The sequence below is a fragment of the Condylostylus longicornis genome, unplaced genomic scaffold, assembly GCF_029603195.1.
Source record: "Condylostylus longicornis isolate FDR11 unplaced genomic scaffold, ASM2960319v2 ptg000055l, whole genome shotgun sequence".
In the NCBI taxonomy this organism is placed as follows: Eukaryota; Metazoa; Arthropoda; class Insecta; order Diptera; family Dolichopodidae; genus Condylostylus; species Condylostylus longicornis.
In genome coordinates, this window is record NW_026578024.1 from 7,038,859 (window position 1) to 7,060,275 (window position 21,417).

A 21,417-nucleotide genomic window follows, 5' to 3' on the forward strand; every position below is an offset into this window, starting at 1 on the left:
AAAATAAATTTTGCCGATTGACAGTGTTAGTAATGAAATTTTTAAATTTTAAAGGTTTATAAAATGTTTTCATAAATTAAATGAATAAGGAAGAATGAAATTAAAAATTTAGCCTCTAAGTATTTCTCTATTTCATTAAGAATTTATATTGCATAAAATAAGGCGTTAAAGTTGATCGAAAAATTGACGATAAATATTTGGTATTTTTTTTTTTTTTTGGTTTTTCTTTTAATAGTACCTATTTTTATAACATTTATTTATGTGGGCACTTAATAGCACATTTTTCCAATTTGAAAATTTTTTAATAAAGAAATTTGACTCTTATTTTTGTTTTGAAATAAAATATTTTTAAAATAAATTATTTTATTGGATATTTTTAGGGGTAGTCAATAAATTTCAGTTTACTTTTAACTGAATTCATGCAAAATTTAAATATTCTCAAAATATTTTCACGTGAAATAAAAAAAAAATGAATTTGTAAAAGAAATTTCAAATATTTCTTTGTTATTTCTTTAAGACCGAAAATTAAAGTGAGTCTAAATTGAATAAAAAATTATTTTGAAAGAAATTATGGCTTTATCTTGAAGTGGAATCAAGAGAAATTATGGCTAATATTTTAATTATGCGAAGTTTTTATAATTTCATTTAATTAATTTTTTGTGTTTTTGATTTTTAATAATTTTCTTAATTTTTTATAAAAGTAGGTTTGTTTTAATATTCGATTTATTGTTTATTTTAATTTATTTTTATATATTTATAATTTTTATTAAACTTTTAAATTTAAATTTTTTTTTGCTTCTAAATATATCACTAGAAATGCTTTTTTTTTGTTTTGGTTTTTAAAATGTGTAGAGGCATTTAATTTTATCAATTTATTTAATATTTTTTTTTTAAATTTTCTTTGAATGCATGCTTAATGGCTTCTTATAGATTTTATTTTCAATTTCTTTACAGTTTTTAATTTATATATAATAATTTTTGAATGATTGCTATTATTTAAGATGACAATATAATTTTTAATTTAAAAATATTTCAATTTTAAGAAAATTATTTTTTTTTTAAGAAATTAATTTAATTTGTTGCTTTTATATTTACTGTTATATTGAATATTTTTTCTTTGTTTATCTGAAAATGTTATAAATTACCAATAATATTATTAATGTCCTTCTGAATTGTTTTCATAAAAAAAAATTAAAAATTATTTTATTATTTTTTTTTTGTATGCGCGCTTTATTTTTTCTACCGATTAAATTATATCTAAAAAAAATCTATTGAAATTAAATGAGAAAAACAAAAAATTATTAAAATTTTAAAAATAATGATAATTTTTACAAATGAAATGTTATATATGAAATTATTGCAAATAATTATAAAAAAATTTTGGAAAATTTAAAAAATTTATTATTTTCGTTTTCAATTTATTTATGATTTTAAATTTAAAATTTTTATTTAAAAAAAAAAAAAAAGAGAGAAAGCTTATATTTATAAAATTTAAATTAAATTAAAATTAAAAATTTTTTTTTATATTAATTTATTTTTTTTTAAATATATTTTATATTTAATTTAAATATCGGTATGATTACTAGTTGTTTTTCCTGTTGGTTCAATTATTTCAACTGTAACACTTTCAGCTGCTGGATTTGGTGTTACATGTGTTATCAGTGGTGTTTGTTGATTTGATTGTTGTGAATTTTTACGATTACCATGATGATGGTGTGGATGATGCCCTTTTATTGAACCAGCAGTTGTTGAATCACAACGTGAACGAATTGATGCAACAGAACCGTTACTGTTGCTATTACGGGATGCTATACATATTTTATGATTGTCATTGAAATGTCAATTTGAGTTGATATTATGTGATTGTTAATTCGATTATAAAATTAGAGAGAATACATTTTGAAAAAAAGAAGAAAAATATTTATTTTAATAATGTTATTTAAGAAAATTAAAATTTTTTTGAAAAATATTAATTTTGAAGCTATTTTTTAATTTTTCTAATAAAATTTATTTCTTTTTTTTTGTTTTCAAACTCTTTGTTCTAAAGAAAAGCATAACATTTACTAATTATTGCAATTATTGTTTACTTTATATTTTTTTTGCTACAGATTCAATAATAAATTCAGTTTTCTTTGAAATTTTAATATAGTTAGATAAGAAAGTGTTGAATTTAATATTTTATCACCTTATGGTGTACGTATGTACACCAAGTAATGTATTATGATGTGGCACTAACATGTATGATAGTACTTAAAAACTTATAAGACAAACAGTATGTATGATTATTTAGTAATTTACTAATAAAATAATATTATTTAGTAATTGATTAGTAATTTTTACTAATGTTCAATGGAATACTAATATTGAACTAGTATATGTATATTATGTATGATTAGCAACATTTTAGCACATGTATGATAAATAGTAAACGAAGCTTGTACCCATACATACATGTCAATATTCGATGATACATGAATAATAATAACTAATTAATAGCTGCACATGCATCATAAGCAGTATACTCGGTTTATATTATTTCACACTAATGTATGATGACATACCAATAAAATTTATTCAATTACTATAATCATTACCATACTGTATTATAATCATACATCTACTGTATAATCATGCTCATGTATAATCCACAAATATTGTATAAGAGTATGTGTGTGATTAGTAAGATATATGGTAATTTATAAATACTACTGCATGATCATACACTAATAATACATATTAAGAACATGTATGATTAGTAAAACACATGGCTAGCAGAACAACACACTAATCGTATGTTTGCATGATTAGTAGTATAAAAAATAAGCATTCAATTATTAATTTAACAAAATTTACAAAATGTTATTAGATTTTTACGAATAAAGAAATTTAATAATAATTCATTAGATTGAATTCCACCTGGTGGAAAATATGAGAATGAATTTTTGTTTCTTACAGGAAAAACTCAATTTGCTGAATTCATTATATATATATATATGATAAGGGCAATTGTCAAAATTTATAACTATTTGTGACTGGTTGTAATTTGTTTGATGATTTTGATTGATTATTGTGTTTCGCTATTTTGTATTACTATTGTTATACTATTGTTACTATTGTTATTTGATATTTGTACGAGTATTTAGAAAATAAATTTTAAATTTAAAACTGAATTTATTATTGTATGTTGTTGTTTTTTTCTTGGAAAAACAAATTTTAACCAAAAATTTTCTATTCTACGTTCAAATTTTACAAAAATTTTTATTCTCTTGTCTGCATTAAATTTAGCATGGAGTATAGAATATATTTTATTTTATTTTTTTTAATAATTTTCAATTATTTTTAATAATATTTACACTATAATGAATGAATATATTTTTGTGCACATAAATCATAATATAACTATAACTAAAGCATTTTTTGTAATCCAATAACATAAAATATAACAAAGATTATAAATGAAAAACTCAATAAAATTTTTACTGAAAAACGTTTTCTAAACAATTTTTTTTTTCTCATGAAAATCTACAAAACAATTTTGAAACAAAAAAAAAAAAACTTTTTTAATTTGTATATGTTTTTTTTTTCATTTAAAAACGAATATGAACAAACTAATATAAGAATAAACGCACACGATAAAACTCATATAAATTGTATAACAGCTTTAATATCATACGAAAAATTTGTTGAATGAGAAAAACTATATAAGATTGTAGATGCTTTATAATAGATTTTTAATTATATATTTTTTTTCTATATTGTATATATTATGTGGTGGTGTATATAACATTATGCAAGTTGAAGATGGATCTATAGAAATGTATTTATAAATGCACATATCATAATAATATTATGTATATAATATATATAGTAGGTGAGTATATAATATACATACAACTTTTGATACTACAATTGATATAACAAGTCATACAATTTTAGTTTTTTTTTTGTTTATACATAGCTATTTTCTAGATATAGTATAGAGAAGTATTATGTGCTATTAAATTAAGTATTTTGTATATATTATTATAGTATAAAATTAACAGAAACCAAACAATTATTTAACATGTTATTAATATAAAAAATCAAATATTTTTTGTTGTAACTGTTTATGTTGTATATTATATAATAAAAAAAATTAAATTGTCTTAAAATAATCCAACTTAAATAATTTTAATCTTTTTTTTTCAAAACGGTAGTTTGTAGAGTAGATAGAAGATTTTCAAGTGAAACATTTGAATTATTGCATATATTCAGGATGAGAATAAAATTAAAAAGATATTACGAATTGATGCGTTGATAGTCGGCGTGGCGTACTGACGTACAGAATAAAACTAAAAAGATATTACAAATTGATGCGTTGATAGTCGGCGTTAAAAAGGGCAGAGTTTTCTATTTTATAGATAACGTGCTAAATGTCCTTTATATTACATAAATTAAAATATAACAAAATTCACAACAATAATTAAGTACTAGTGTTGATAGAAAAAAGTTGTCAGTCGTTGCTGCAATTATGTTATTACAACCAAGATGAGGACGTCTCTTCCTCACAGCACTACACTAAATTATTCTTTTTTAGTAGATTTTATTTTATTATTGAATAAAGCTTTGATTTTTTCAGTTCAATTTAACCTATAACAAGTGTTACAAGAGAAGTGCCTTGTTAGTCAGTGCTTTTTTAAAGGTTTTAGTAATTGACCAGAAAAATAAAAGTTTAAAACTTAATGTTTATTATATACAATAAATTTATAAAGAAGTTAAGGGATCGAAATCAGAATATCGAAGTAGAATCTGTTTCTATACCTGCAAAAGGTAATTATAAAGGTAGATATTATTGAAAATAACTGTTTTGCTTATAACTATATAAGTGGAAAAATTGACTACAATAATAATTTAATTGATTAATTAGCCTAATTGAAATGCCAAAATATTTTGTTACAAGAACTAATTTAAATATCGAACAAATTGTAACAAAATGTTCTAATAAAACATTACAACAAAAACTATAATTCATTATTAGTTGGATTATTTTAAGTTTGGTGTTTGAAAAGAAAGAAAGTAAGGGAAAATAGAAACAAAAAATAAAAACAATTAAAAAAAAAATAAATAAACGTTTTTAAGTAATATTGTTCAACTGGGCAAAATGTTCGATGTAGTTGAATCAAACTGTTTTATTTACTCAACTTTATTGAACATTTCATATTATAATCACAATCTTGATCCAATATTATTACAAAGTAAGAATAGTGTGTTTTTAATACATATAAATAAAGATTTGTGTAGGCACGTGTATATGTAGTATTCCAAAAAAATTTTCAATAATTATAGAAGAATGCTTGTATAATAGTGTTTGTTGTATAATTGACATGTTCTTTTGGTATGATTGAAGATTTATTAATTGTGTTTGTTTTGGTTTAAGATTATATAGATCTGAAGCAGAAACACAAGTTCTCGTATTTTTTTATGTTTTTAAAATCATATGTGTTTGAAATAAATTTATGAGAGTCATATAAAGTAATTAAGTTCAAACATAGGGAGAAGAACTACTATATAGATAATTTGAGCTACTATATTAAATAGATATAATAACAATAATAACAAGTCTAAAAATTTTTACATATAATTAAGAACGATTGTTTTTTGTAGGACAATAAAAATCATCAACTCAACGAAATATCAATTAAGAAGATAAAGACGCATAAACGAACAAATAATTTCACTATTTAAAGATATACAATAAAGTATATAGTTTTGTATATATGTAAGTGTAAAATAGCATAATAGTAATTAATATTAATGTTATTTTAATAAAATTGTAAGATTGAAAATTAGTGTAATTCTCTTTTCAATATAATAATAATTACATATGTAACAGAAAAACAAACGCAATTTATTGTAGAGGTTAGAGTTAGTTAAGCAAAGTATTTGAATATATTAGTAAATTTTTTAATACATATACCTTATTTTTATTTATTAAAGAAATTGCAGATTTATGATCAAAAAATTTAATAATTGAATTTTGATAACATGAATATTAAGAATTTTCATTGTGAATGAATTGTTCTTTTTCAATTTTAAAATTTTGTTTTATGGGATGTTGCTGATGTTGCTGACGGTGATATACTACCAGCTGTCGCACTAGTTGATGGTTGATTATTTATATTACTATTATTATTATTATTGTAATTTTGACTATTCGATGATGAACTTGATGCCGATTTTGGTGGCGGTTGTTGAGATTGTGGTTGTTGTGGATGAATTTGTGGATAATCTATTGAACTGAAATTACCAGATTTTTCGCTGGTACGTGAATCATTTGATCTTGTATTACTTTTTGAACGTGTCATTCGGCCTATAATAAAATTTGTTTGTTTTTCTATTGATTTTGATTTTTTTCTACATACACATTTTTTTTTTATTGTATATATATCATATTATTATATATATATATATATATGAATATATATATAAAATTAAATAAGAAGAATATAAAAAAAAAGAAAATAATCGAAATATATTTTATTAGAGAAAAATGATTAAGAGAATTAGAAAAGAATTAGAATATTTTTGTTTTTAAAGAAGATAAATAAATTTTTGACATTTTATAAATGTATGTATGCAAATATTATAGATATAGAATAAAGGAGGAGATAGAATTAAATTAAAATGAAGATTTTACGGAAAAAATTAGATATTTTTAATTTTATAATTACTTAAATTTATTTAAAATATTTTGATTATTATATTTTAATTAAGAAATGAAAATGATTGATAATATTGAAGAATGTGGCGAATAAATTACCCCCAAAAATCAATTCATATTTTGTTATTCATATATCAGAAAATTTTATACCAGCATATTCAGTATCGAGTATCATAAGATTACTATTTCAAACAATTTTAGGTTTTCTAGATCTTTTAAAAAATTTTATTGCTCACTACTATTCAATATGTTGTTCTTTAAAACTTGTTCACTACCGATTTATTATAAGTTTTTTATAATGATTTTTCCGTAGAAATTTCAAAATTGAGCCGTTTGATGGTGCTTTTTTTTTGTTAAAAGAACGTTATTAAGTCAAGCTTTTAAGATTTTAGCACATTTCCAATAGGTTTTCTTTCATTTAGTACAACAAGTGGTCGTGTTCTCACAATCTGGTGCAACAAAATATACAATTATCTCTGTATAGATGTATCGGAAATATTGCTATAAAACTAATTTATGTTTTTGCTCTTAGATAAGAATCGTCATAGGGTCATCGTCTAAGTAATGTAAGAAAGTATAATTCAATGTGCTTCAAAAATTCAATTAAATGCAACGAAAACGTTACTTTTTTGCCAAACTCATTAATAAACTAAATTTCCAAATAAAATTTTCAACTATGATTTGCATACTTTTAGGAAACTGTACGTTTTCTTCCGTATTTTGGGTATATAAGTATAAAATGTCAATATTAGATAGTCAAATTATCCAAGATAAAACTTAAAAGCATAATGTCAAGATAGTTAACATTATCCTTTTAAGTTTTTATTTATTGAAAATTTCGTACCATAATCTCTTTTATAAATTTCCATTATATTCAACGAATTTTTTGCATATTTTCAGAAAGTTTATAAGTTTTAAATTAAGTTAAAGAAAAAGAGAAAACAAAAATTATGTTTCTTAGGTACGTGATATCCTTTTTTTACTCATATATTTAAAAATTCAATAAAGTAGTAAATAAAAATCAAAAAGAGTAGCGAAAAGGAACAAAAAACTTAACTTTAACTTTTTGCATTAAAATAAAAATTTTCTTTAGAAAACATTTCTTTTCTGCTCTTGTAATATGGTAAAATTTTGAATAGAAGTGTAAGGTATGTAAGAAAAAAAAATTGTTTTTAAACTTGAATATTTTTTTTTCTGCATTTCAATGTTATTTTGTTCGAATGCTATATAAATTGGGATTTCGAGAAAGAAGGAAAGAAAATGAAATATTTATTCAACTAAGTTGCAAAATTTCCTTAATTTTCTTGGATTAAAATTGGGATTTGACGTAAAATGCACCTGCAATAAATATTTCGGAGTATGCATTAACTATAGTAATTAAAAATTCTGAGATGTGTCAGAACTTTTAGGGACAATTTTAAAAATAAGTGAAACAACACGATTAAAATTTCAATTTTGATTATGCAATTTGACTAAAAAATTAAGCTGTAGAAGGTTTAAAAATAAGTAAGAGTTCAAGATCGATTTACGGATTAAATAGTGTATAAAGTGGGTGTTTTTTAAAGATGTTATTGAACATTGTTTTTCAAGGCAGATTTTCAATGTTTTTCTGACCTTTCTAAGGATACTTTCGGGATCTGCCACCTCTTGTTATCGAGCAACAAAAGAGTTTTTGAACAAAAGTTTTCTAACAAATTTTTTTGTTTGAGCAAAACTTTGGGCCTTTTTTAAAGACATGTTGTACAACCACATACGGCGATCTTTTTTTACATTTTTAGGGTGTGGTATTCCGGTTAAATTTGCATTAAAAATTCTGGTTCCAGTAACTCAATTATGGTCTTTTACAATACCGATCTGGAGGTAGTAACAATAGGGCTCATAGAAGAATTGTTCAAGTGTTCAAATTCGAAAACATGTTAACTTTTGTTCCTGAATAATTTACATTAATTTTTTTTTTAATTTGTATGCAGTGAGTGCAATTTTTTGGTAATTTTTGCTATACTATGTACAATTTGCTTTTTTGTTTCTATTGTTTTATTTTATAATACGACATTTGTATATTTTTCATTTCAGGATTTTCTCTCTAAATTTTGCTTTAATATTATTCTCTATAATATGAGTATATACCTATTTGCAGAAAATATAAAATTGCAAATTCATATTTCTTGTTTATTATTGCATTTTTTTGTTTTCAAACTCATTTCTTGCATCTGCAATAATCGTGTTTTTTTTTGTTGCTATTTTAGAACTACCAAAAATAAAAAAATAATTTTTTTAACATACCCATATTATGTATATCTTATGTATACTTGTAAATATACCTCATTTTTTTAAATAAAATAAATGAATATTTGAGTAAAAACATTGTATAGTTTACGTAGAGACTTATATAGAAGAGTAGAAATTGTGATGATTGTATCTAATGATGTTAACATCGCCTGTTATATTTATAAAAATTTTATTATTTCATTCATAAGTATGTGATACTTTTCTATCATGTAATATATGATTCTCAATTATACTATTTTCAACGCTTAATTTCTTTTGATTATTATGAAATACTCGGATAGCTGACGACAATATTATACGTAAACCGATTGTATAATTATTTTCATATATGTTTGTATGCAGGTAAGATGAAAATGTCGATGAAAAGGTTGAAAATTCATGAAAATAATAAATGAGAGAGAAAGATCTCATTAGTTTTAACATTTCTAAAAAGTTATTAAATTCGTTTTGTTTTAATTTTCTTTATTATTCATGTTCATTTGTGAGAAAGGTTTAAAGTTAAATAAAAAGTAAAAATTTTATAAACAATAAAAAACCATATTAAAAAATAACATTATTGTATAAGTATTTAGATATTATGGTATATTTTTAAAAATTGCATATTTATAGGGTTCGTGAAATCGCGATCTTTAATACTATTATATCGCTTCTGTTTGTCATTAGACAAACGAAATGAAAGCAACTGAAAATAGGCAATTGAATGGTAAATTTTCAAAACTCCAAATTTAAGAAGACTGCAATAAAACTGATTTTTAATCAATTATTTAGTAAAATGCTCGATTATTATATAGTTACTCCAACACAATCCTAATGAACAAGCAAAAAGATTGTAATGAATATTCGCGTATTTTCATTTTTACGACACTCCATTTTTTGATAGTATTATACAGTAGGTACAACATAAACATGTCGTACATGTACTGAAGTCAATTAAATATTTTCTATTATAATTATTTTCTTATAAAAATTCGAGTTAAAGTCTTAACTTGTCTATATTGTACGAAATAAAATTCACTTATAAAAAAACTGTGTTTGAAAATATTTAAATGATTTAGTTTACAATTTATAAAAGTTCAATACATAATATTATACACATAACTTTACAGTAATTTTATACAATTGAATCATGACTGTCTAAAGCGGCAACAATTAGTAAAAAATGGCAACCTTTAATATTTTACAATCTTAAAGAATGAACAATGTTTTTCAATTAACTTTTATAAGAATAAGAAAATTTCAAACAAAATTTTTATTTTAAAATTTTCAAGCAATTCCTTTCAAATTAAAATCTGATTAAATGTCAAAGCATTCACTCTTACATTCTTTTTGAAATACTTTTAGCTATTTTTAAAGATCTTTAATGATTGTAAGTATTATATGCGTAGTAAGCAATGCTTTACATAATTTAATTTTCAGCTTGCAGTTAAAATTCATGCCATATAACATAGCTACCAAAACTTTTTTGCATTTTTGGAATTTCGCATTATTTTACCTTATGTCAGTACGTTTTTAAAACTTATTTAAAATCAGCTCTATATTAGAAATACATAGTATATATTTCTATAACAGATATTTAAGTAAAGGCTGGCCAAGACCGCAATACTTCAATTTAAAATTTTTAGAAATAATTTTGTCCAAATTGGCAGTAAATATTGTTAAATAATATTCGATTAAAATATAGAATGATTTTCCATTGTATGGCACATGGTTGTATTAATAATTTTAAACGGAATTTAAGGATAATTTCTAAATTCGCTTTTAAAAGTGAATGGCAGTCATCTGAGCCTATCAAACTGTTCTGACGGAACTTCTAAGATGGGCTACAATTGGACACATTAAACTATTTAATTAAAGATAAATATTTAAAGCTATAGTTTTTAGGGTTGTACGGTAACTTTTAAAACGAGAACAGCCAATAGCAGGCACCTTTGACAGAAAGAAAAAAACTTCTGCGTAAGAATATGTTCTGGTCCCTTAAGTGTCTACAAACTCCATCCCAAAATTAATATTTCATAATTTAATTTGTGATTTAAAACTTCTACTGTATATAAAGCTGTTTTTAGTTAATTTTGTCAGCAGATTCAAGTTCAAGCATTCTAGTAAATTTAAAATTAAGTGCTGTTCAAATATTAACGTTTTAAGCGTATTTCAGCAATTTTCACAAAGAGAAGGTTACAAAAAAACTAAAGCTTAATTTTCACTTTTGATAAAAAATAAAAAAAACCAAATAAAAAAAAACATCTTTTCCATTTGTCCTAAGTGTACTTTTCTCTACGGTTTGCATTTAAATTTTTCTAAGCCTTAAAACACTTTAAACCCTTCTTTAAATTTTAATTTTAAAAAATTAACAATTTTTTGAAACGAAAAGAATGCAACACTCAGCAAAAATTCTTTTAAGAAAACCTTTTACTTTTCAATCAATAAAATCAAATCTTTTTATATGTATATTTGTATGTATAATATAGATAAACAAAAATCTATATAAATTTATTCAAAATACCCGACTAAACAAAGCAAACATTTAATTATTTAAAAAAAAAAAAAAAACAAACAATAATCAATAAATTTTAACTAATAATAAAAAAAATCATAGTTAAAAAAAAAATAATTAAAACAAAACAAGAAAACGAAAAAAAGAATACGTTTTTCTTTTTCTCTTTTTTTCTTTCGAATAACAAAACGAAAAGTTTATACAAACCCAGGACAACTGAAACGACATTAAATTAATGTGCAATGCGATGAGTACTGTACCTCTCTTACCTAATGACGGATTAGGTGAATGTGGTCTTAATGATGCCATACTAGGTTGACGTGATGGCCCTCTAACCGACATTCTGGAACCACGTCGTTCCTGTCCATGTAATAGTTTACTTTCACGCAATAACGATACATTCATTAAACGTGGATTTGGTGTATTAAATATTGTACGATTCTCACGCCATCTTGCCCTGTAAATAAAAATTATTAAATTATAAATTATTACATGAATATATATTACATTATTTATGCACTTATATACTTATATTTTGAGTTATAATGTTACATAAATTGTATTACGTATAAGATTCAAGGTATTAGATTACTTGAACGTTTTTAACCCTTTTGTTCCCCTTAATAGTACATTATAAATATGGTGTATAATCTCACTTGAAAAATGAGTTAATTACTTGTTAAAATCATTTTTTCTGGATTCATAACGAGGTTTGTACTTTTGGATGGCAAAAGTGATAAAGTCTGGAAATATTTTAAATTTCAAGAGTACGGCTTCAAGTTTACAGTAAACTTCTCGAAAAACTTTTGTGTATAAGCTGATCAGTTTCTATTAAATTTTTATATACCGAGTAATTATAGAAAAATTTCATAGTAATTAAAGAAAGATTATATTTTTCTAAAAACTATGTAAATTGAATGTCGGAACTCGGTGAAATTTCCGGTAACAAAAATGGGGACTTAATTATCGCTTTTATAATCCATGTTTTTTTAATGTGATCACGGATGGGTTAAAGTAAATGGAGTATAGCTTTATTAATTTTATTTTGTAATTGGTAAATATATTATTCATGCAATGCCAATTCTTATTGATGAACCGGCTGCAATAGGAAAATTTTTTTACGGGTTAAGCTAAATTATAGAAATCTGCTAACAATCCAAAAGTTAATGAAGCAAGGACTTAAATTACGACCTTCCGCACATCGAAAAAAACCCAAAAAAACTATTTTTAAGTGCCTGGGTTTGTGCAATACTACTTTAGCCCATTGTCAACTTGAATGACAATTTACTCGTAAGTTTAAGTTTCTCTCATGAATTTCATTATTTATGAAACTATTATTCTCAAATTCAATTAAATAACACACCTTTAACAGAAAATCCGAAGTTAAATTTTTACCAGTCTTTCGAAGTTAAATTTTAGCGGTCTAGTTGCTAGCGGGCTCATTTTTCATCTTTAATCAAAATTAGTATATAACACATAAAATTTATATTTTAAACTATGAATAATGTCCTCGGCCATATTCTGACAGACTGATAGAAATTTTATTTGATTTTCTTTCGAAGTTTTCTTTTTATATTTATGTTATTAATTTTAATTGCAAAAAATTTATTTGACATTCTAATTACTTTATACGAACAAAGAAAATATTATTTCAGTCCTTTGTTTTGTGAATTGAACTTTTTATTTACAATTTTTTGCAATTTTTTGTTTAACAACAAAATGCTATGAAAAATTAAAATCACAATTGGTTTTAGTAAAATAATTTTAAAAGTATTTTTCTGTAATAAACTTGTGGATCTGAAGGGAGTCGGTGTATAAGACGAATATGCATACACATATGTACAAGAATTTCGAAAATTATTGGAATTTAATAAAATATTAGGAAACAATGGTACGAAACAAGTTCAAAGTGACTATGTTTTTGGAACTTAAGGTTCTAAATGAACCGGTATAGTCGAATATTTAGCTTTCTTAAGTTATTTAATAGTTTTGGTTATCTGTAATCTTTTCAGATATTCTTCATTTGGGAGTATTTCGAACTTTAAAACTCACCAAAATGTGATTTAATTTGAATTTGAGAAATTTAAATATTAAGGTCACAATATTGTTCTAAAATCCTATTTGGTTTTAAAGTTTTAAAAATGACTTAATCATTATTATTTCGAATATTGTTTTTTAATTATTATTATGGTAATTAAATTCTACAAAGCAATCGAATAATAATTTAAATATTTATTGAAATTCTATAATTTATTTTTTAAATTTTAATGTAATTATAAAAACATGAGAATTGTATCCTCTTCTGCCCAATTCATTTATAGTTTGTAATTAAAATTATTATAGTTTACAATAAAAGTTATAATAAAAATTAAAATTCTAATATTGGTTAAATTTTTAATGGGTTCTTTTAATTTTGTACATATGTATGTATGTATAATAGAGATTTGGTTCAGTAAAAATAATGAATTACTTCTCTTAATAAAGCCAATAGTTTAATATTTAAAACTTATTAAAATTTTAATATTTAATATTTATATATTAAAATCAATATATCAGATATTTTTTGGTCAGAATAATTACAATTATAGGTTCAGTGGTCTTTTATTATTTGTAAATAGAAAATCGAAATGAATAGAAAACTATTTTAAAAAAATTAATTTTTTACCATCATATTGAATTTTAATAAATCTTATCTACTTATTTTGCAATTTAGAATATTGTATTGTACTTACAATATAATATTTCTACAGGATGTTTCGCAAGAGGTCAAAAATAATTTCAGGTGTGATTCTTTGAGGTGGTGGGGGTTGCAGATATACTCGTTTTCGAGCTATAGCATGTTGAAAAAAAAGGGTACCAGACTTTTCTTGCAAATAAATAAAAGCTTATAACTTCGAAACCAAACAACATATAGTCATCATAAGGAGCTTGTCCTACAGGTGATTGAATGTTCTTTATTCTTAATCTTATAATTAATTTGAGTTGAACCATCTAAGTTTTCAAGTACAGTTCGTCAAAATTTAAATTTTTTTTTACAAAACTCAAAATTTCTCGAAAATTTTTGTTATTATTTTCCTTTTTTTTGTTTTTCAAAAGTTAACCCATAAAATATTTTCTTTTATTTATCACCGTTTTTCCAGTATGGAAATTCCAATCCAGTAGAGAAATTGATCGAAGAATCATCCCTGAAATTCCCTATGCGAAACACCCTGTATATCTGTAGTTATTTTTAAAAAAATTGAGAATATTTACCTAAAAAGTTCATTAAATGCAAATTAATTTTAAATATTTGAGTTGTACACAACACAACAAATTTTTAAAGTACACGTCGAATTTTAAAAAAAATTCCTATTCAGTAGAAATTTTAATTCATAATTTCTACATTTTATAAACAGTCTCTTTTATGATCCTGTTTTTCAGTGCGTTCTGTATGCATTTAATTCACATAGTATATATTTTGGTTTTTAAATATGGATGAAAAAATATTCAACTATGCAAAGTTTTTTTGTAAGAATCATTGTGGTTTTTTACTAGGATTGAAAAGTAACCCTCTGGTGGTCTTTTTAAATGTGGATTGCATCTATAGTATATTATATGAGATACTTAACCTGAGTTCACTCTTATTTTATTACAATGCATTTTGGTATTTTCATGTATACGTATGTGTAAGTGGGCTTATTATGTATGAATCATAAAAAAAATTGTTTTGGGAAAAATGCAAAAAAAAAAAATTTTGTTGTGGTTTTAGATTAGATTTAGATTAGAAATTTAATGTGGTTTTAATGCATATGGTTTTTGTGTGAAAATGTTTAAAAGTTTATTATTATTTTGTAAAATTTACTTTTAGAAAATAAGAAGAGCAAAAATTGAAGAGAATTTACAAAACAGATTTTACAGAGGCATTTACTTATATTGGGTCATATGTGCGATTCTGTGAAATTCCGACACGTTTCAGACAGTGAAATATTATGTTAAAATGTAAAAAAATTTAGAATTTGTAAATAATTTGCAATCAAATGTTACAGTCAGCTTTCGTTAAGTACTTTACTTTAATTTAATGAAACTCTATAAAATTTTTATGTATTGTCAATTTTTACAAGGAAAACTGCATAATTACATGCGTAAAAAAAATATTTTATACATAACAGTACAAATATTTAATTGCACAATGGTAATATCTAATTAAAGTCTAAAAAATAGAACAAGAAATGAAATAAAATTTTATGACAACACACTAATTTTGCATAACTTTAGGCTATCATGTTAAAAATAACTTAGCATTTTACAAGACATACTCGAGACAATTATTATTGTAATTAAAGTTATTTTTAGGATTTTTATTTTTTACAAAATAAAATAAAATTTTGAAGATTAAAGAATTTAAATTTAAATTTTATATGGTAAAAATTTTATAGGAAAATTGTAAAATGTTGGTTGCGTTCTAGTTTTGTGTCGTCAAAATTTAAATTAATTTTATTCAAAATATCCTTGAGAAATATATTCCTAATACTAGTAGATTGTAATTTATGAAGTTACACTACGTATTTAGTGTTAATTTTGTTTGAATTACGTGTTTGAATGGGTCAAATATACATGTACTGACATCGTCAAGTGGAAGTTCCATTTACTTCAAATTTCTAATAATTTTGAAATTTTTAAATATTCCAAACGGCACTATAAATAACTCAATTTTTGCTCTTTGAATAAAAGATATGATAGATTTCATATTTAGAAGGACTGCACTTTGGTCCTTTTTGTTAGAAATATTTTTTGTAACTAACATTCATTTAACCCTTTCTGTATTCTTGCAAAATGAAAATATTTTTGTCTCATTTTGTTATTTTTTTCTGCATATATTTTAGTTTTTCATTAAATTAAATCGGGATCCATTTATCATAGTAGATATTCAATATATCTATATATATATATATAAATCAAAATTATAATTCGTTCATCATCATCATTATCATTGTTATTCAGTATAAAAATATAATCTTTCAATAGAAATACCATATGTGAAAATATTAAACTGAAAAGGATATAAAGGAATCATTTCCCATATACGAGTATAACCAAAAAATCATTACTCAAACGAGAAAGCCTTGAGGGGTAGTTAAAAAGAAAACTTATATAATATACGAAAATTCTCACCTTCCTTGGTGTTTTTTTTTTTTATTTAAAAGAAAACCCCATTATGTAAATCAACTGTATATAAGAAAGGTAAATCTTATATTAATTTTATCAAAAGGATTTTTTTTGCTGAGTAATTTTGAATATCTACAGGTTGTCATTATCATTATTAGTTACTGTTTTGAATTCGGTCTCAAACCATTACAGTTCTCGCGGTATAGGAATTTCATTAATTGAAGTTTGCCTGCCCGTGTTTGTCTGTTGATAACTTCCTTTCTAAGAAAAAATAAAAGTTTCAATTAAAAATTATCGGGAAGGATTAACAAATACTCTGAAATTCAACATTTTCGTTTCTTTTCCTTTCCGGTATCGTTCGTTAATAAAATGATGAAAGGTACATCTAGTTTTGGTAAGAGGCATAATAAAACACATACCCTGTGTAGGAGATGTGGCCGTTCATCGTACCATATTCAAAAATCACAATGTTCCAGATGTGGTTACCCATCAGGTAAATTACGATCATATAATTGGTTAATCAAAGCCAAAAGGAGGAAGACCACTGGAACTGGTCGTATGCGTTATTTAAAAGTTGTAAGACGGCGTTTTAGGAATGGAAACTACCTAAGTTAAATAGTTTGGCATGCAAAATAACGAATATATTGCCCTACTTGCTTATATGCTTTTGGAATAACGGACTAATTGTTTTTGGAAAAATTCATTTCCAATCCGTTTCCCTTTATTAATCCTCTCAGAAACTTTTTGTTTGAAACATCTATTATTCGTGGAAAGGAAGTCATAAGCAAATAGAGACGGTCAGGTAAGATTCTGTAAAATTTTTCAAAAACCGGTAATATTAATGATTCACTCTGTACTTAAACTTGTACATGAATGTACGTTAAAGAAATCATTGTGCATTGCTTTATGTTATTCTTAAAGCTTATTTATTTGGAGCCTGTCTAAGTATTAGCATGTATTATAGAGTTCATTCATATGTATATTTATAAGTATTATGCAGAATGAGGAGAACTAAAAATAACTTAAGTACCAATCAACCAACAACAAAAGCATAACTTTTTTATCCCATCCAAAAATTATGAGCAAAAATTGTTTTTCTTTCTGTGTTGTGGAGAGCCTCATTCAACTAATAAAAAATAATTTTTCGATTTTATCAAGTCAACCATTTAAAAAGATTTTAGTATACGATATTATAATAAAAACGACTTCCTCCATCTGTTAGTGAATTTAAAAAACAATAAAAAGAAAGCAAAAATAAAATAAAATAGAAAAAAAAAATTCTTTTTCCACAATGTTTTGCGGTATGTTAACAGATTGTTTTTTTCGGAAAATCTTAAGCATCTTTGGCAAAAATGGCAAAAAAATAAAAATAAGTACTTAATGAAGTATTAAAATTGTATTCCCACCACCGCAAACTTCTGTTGTGTCCAATAAAAAGACATAAATAACAAGGAAAAAGGACATTTTGTTAGCATATGTAACGTGTATATTTTGTGATTTTTTATGATGCGACTAGCTATAGCTTATAATTTTGTTAGAACTTTTGGCTATTAACAAGTTTCTTTTTTACTTTCTTTTTTGAAAATTTTGTTTTTAAATTTAATCAGTTTTATATTATGGTTGTGTTGCCTTATCGATTGAATTCTTTAAAAGGATTTTGTACACATATTATAAATTGGTCACTTATGAATTAGGATATTGATGCGCCTATTAAATCTAGGATATTGTTGAATATCATTCATTGAAATAAATGTAAGGTAGAGAGAGAGAAAGAAAGACACAGAGAAAAAGGGTTCTTATCTTTATGCCAAATTAGTAAGTCTTTAATCAAATCATTGTGTATGATGAAAAACTAATAAAAAATAATAAAGAACAACTAAGATAAATAGCATGGTATGACAATAAAAAAAATATTCTGAAGATTTTTTAGAAAATATTCTTAAACCGCAAAAAAGGATTGAAAATATTGCAAGAATTTAATGGATTTTTGTTTTACGTTTTAGTTTATTTTAAAAGTTTTAGAAATAAAGGCAATTTTATTTAAATAATATAGAAAATAATATAGAAACTGGCTTTGCTTCAATATTATAAAGAAAATACTATATGCAGTTCACAATAGACTCTTCATACCTTGTTTATTTACAAAATTTCAAAATTATTTTGTAAATATCAAAATTTACGAAATCTCATTTTGTTACTCTTAGAGAAAAGAGAAAATATCGCAAATTATCGTTTTTATTATCTCCAACAAATTCCCACTGATTTTAAACTTAATTTTCTCTTGAAATGTTATACAGTGCGGAAATTGAAAATTAACAGCTTCTGGTTGCTACACAACACTAAAAACATTTAAAATATCTCTAAATCTATCTCTACTCTCGATTGAAAATTACATGGTAAAGAACTAATTCTGAATCAAGGTTCTTCTTTTGCTGTTGTGGCAGTATTTAACTTCTATTTTATCAGTGCTATAGCAGCAAAACGAGATTCCTTCTCTGGTAGTAACTTTTACATGATACACTTTTAAGTTTTTTTCAAGAAGTGAGAGCAAAACCGTAAGAAACAAATATGTTGAAAATTTTATTAAAATTAAAATTAATTTAATTAATTTTAAACTTATGTCTAAAGGAATTACTAGGTATTTAATTAATTTATTTGATTTTATTATCCTGTGAATTTATTTCCAACATATTGCTTTTATAATTACATAGTATTTAGAAAATATTTTCAAATAAAAATATTTACTTAAAATGAGTAGAGTTTATTATATGTAATCAATTTATTTTAAGTTTTTGTGTAAAAAATATGTAAGTACATACAATGTCACATGTATTTTAAATTGTATTTGATTCAAGTACATTGTAAGTTTTTGTAAAATATTTATGTAAAAAAGATTTAAGTGTCATATAGATATTGAAATTGATTTCATGATAGAAAATTTTGCTCATAGGCCATATTGTATTGTAAAAGATATCCTTAGGTAAGATTTTATTATTATTTGTTAGATCGTAAATTATTCATTGAATTCATTGGATATAAATATTCATATATAAATACAATATTATAACTTATTACTATATACATATATGAATATTATTAGAATTAGAAAATAAAATTTTTCATTTCTTTATTTTTGTATTATACAGAAGAGACATATTACGTTATATAATCTCACAATTTTGTTAAATAATTCTAATATTTTAGAAAATATTTAGAAAAAATAAAATTTGTGGTTTCTTCAAATTCAATATTCTTTCAAATAAGAACAATTGTTTTCCAAGCATAAAGGATTTATTCAATTTTATGTAATCAGTGAATCTCAACATTTTTAAATTGATAAACGGCATCAACTGAATTGCTATTGGTATATAACATAAAACCTGATTTATATTACGTAAAAAATAAAATATCATGACGTAATTTGAGTATCAAAATATTGAGGTACGTATATTTTGTTATGGTTTTTCATTTCTCTCGTAAGTCCCATAATAAAATTTTTATATGTTATTTTTCTAGACTAATGTTGTCGTATAGAAAATACTTTGGAAGCCAATTTATATTTTATTGTAGCCAATATTTAATTTAAGATTTTTTTATTGAATAAAATCGATTTTTTTCAATTAAACTATCAAATTATTTTTAGTTTCTTTAAAAAGAAAATTTCCTTCCCCTTTCTATTTTCCAAATAAATAGTCTAATGTTACAAAATAATTATTGTTCTTCATTGAAACTTAAAGAAAATATAGGAAGAATGGAATAAGAAGTCAAATAATAAATTCTTTTGTTGGTCCTTGTCATTTCGTTTGTCCTTATATATATATATATATAACGTGTAGTAAATGAATTTAATTATTCATTTTAAATTTATTTTTTGGAAAAAAATTTCTTTATCATTTTGATTTTTGGTATTGTTTACTTATAATGAAAGTAATATTGATTTTATAACACCAAGGTTAAAATAAAATAAATGAAAAATACTTTAAATAGAATAATTATTTAATTTTGTTTTTTTTTTTTTATTGCGGTCAGACTATTGGTCAAATTTCACAAAATTTTGAAAAATATTTGAGTTCATTCATCATTGTGTTTATTGATGATATCGAATAGATTTTCTAACTTTATATAAAAGTGTTGGGAATTGTTGGAAACTATCAAGAAAATCGTGTGTATAAATTTTTTTAATTTCAAATTTAAATTAATTTAAAAATTTAAAGTAAAATACAAAAGAATAAAATTAAAATAATAATAAGCTTTATTAAAATTGTAATAAAATTATAAAAACAAAAAATTAAACAAAATTTTTTAAAATATTTTAAAAATTTTCATTTTCATTTACAAAAATAAAATATCAAAATTAATCAAAACCAATGTAACATGAGAAAATCAAAAAATTGTCCTTAGATCAGGCCATCTCAATGTTATTTTGACGTTTACGTTTAGATCTAAAAAAAAGTTTTATAAGAATTCTTACCAATTAAAAGCTTTTTAAAAATTTTAAGATATAAAAATCAACTATGTAAGGCAATTATACTTTTAAAAACACAATATTAATTTATTCGTCATCATGGATTGTGATAATTTTAATTAAAAAATTAAATTAAAAATGAATATTAATTAAATTGGTTAATACTTACTGACTGAATAATCTGAGTACAACGCATATGATAATAAACATTAGAGCCATACCAACTAGGACACCAATCATAGCAGGATCAATTGAATGAACTTCACGGACTTTTGGTTGTTTAGCTTCAAAAATTAAATTCAATTAAAAATTCATAAAAAAATTAAG

At 23.2% G+C, this 21,417-nt stretch overlaps 1 protein-coding gene across 8 annotated transcripts in view; it reads right to left on the reverse strand.

The window, feature by feature from the left end:
• Nucleotides 1-587: 587 nt before the first annotated feature.
• LOC129612106 (GATA zinc finger domain-containing protein 14) overlaps nucleotides 588-21,417 on the reverse strand; it is a 169,129-nt gene continuing 148,299 nt past the window's right edge. For 3 of the 8 annotated variants that reach the window (XM_055525610.1, XM_055525611.1, XM_055525612.1), the window contains exons 6-9: nucleotides 21,260-21,374; nucleotides 11,741-11,937; nucleotides 5,957-6,349; nucleotides 1,678-1,808 (exon numbers count right to left, since the gene is read on the reverse strand). In XM_055525610.1, the coding sequence (XP_055381585.1) occupies nucleotides 6,072-6,349; nucleotides 11,741-11,937; nucleotides 21,260-21,374 (590 nt within the window). In that variant the 3' untranslated portion in view covers nucleotides 1,678-1,808; nucleotides 5,957-6,071. Of the gene's footprint in view, nucleotides 1,809-5,956; nucleotides 6,394-11,740; nucleotides 11,938-20,854; nucleotides 21,068-21,259; nucleotides 21,375-21,417 lie in introns of those variants that run through there. The other 5 variants (XM_055525613.1, XM_055525615.1, XM_055525614.1 and 2 more) reach the window with 5 other exon arrangements.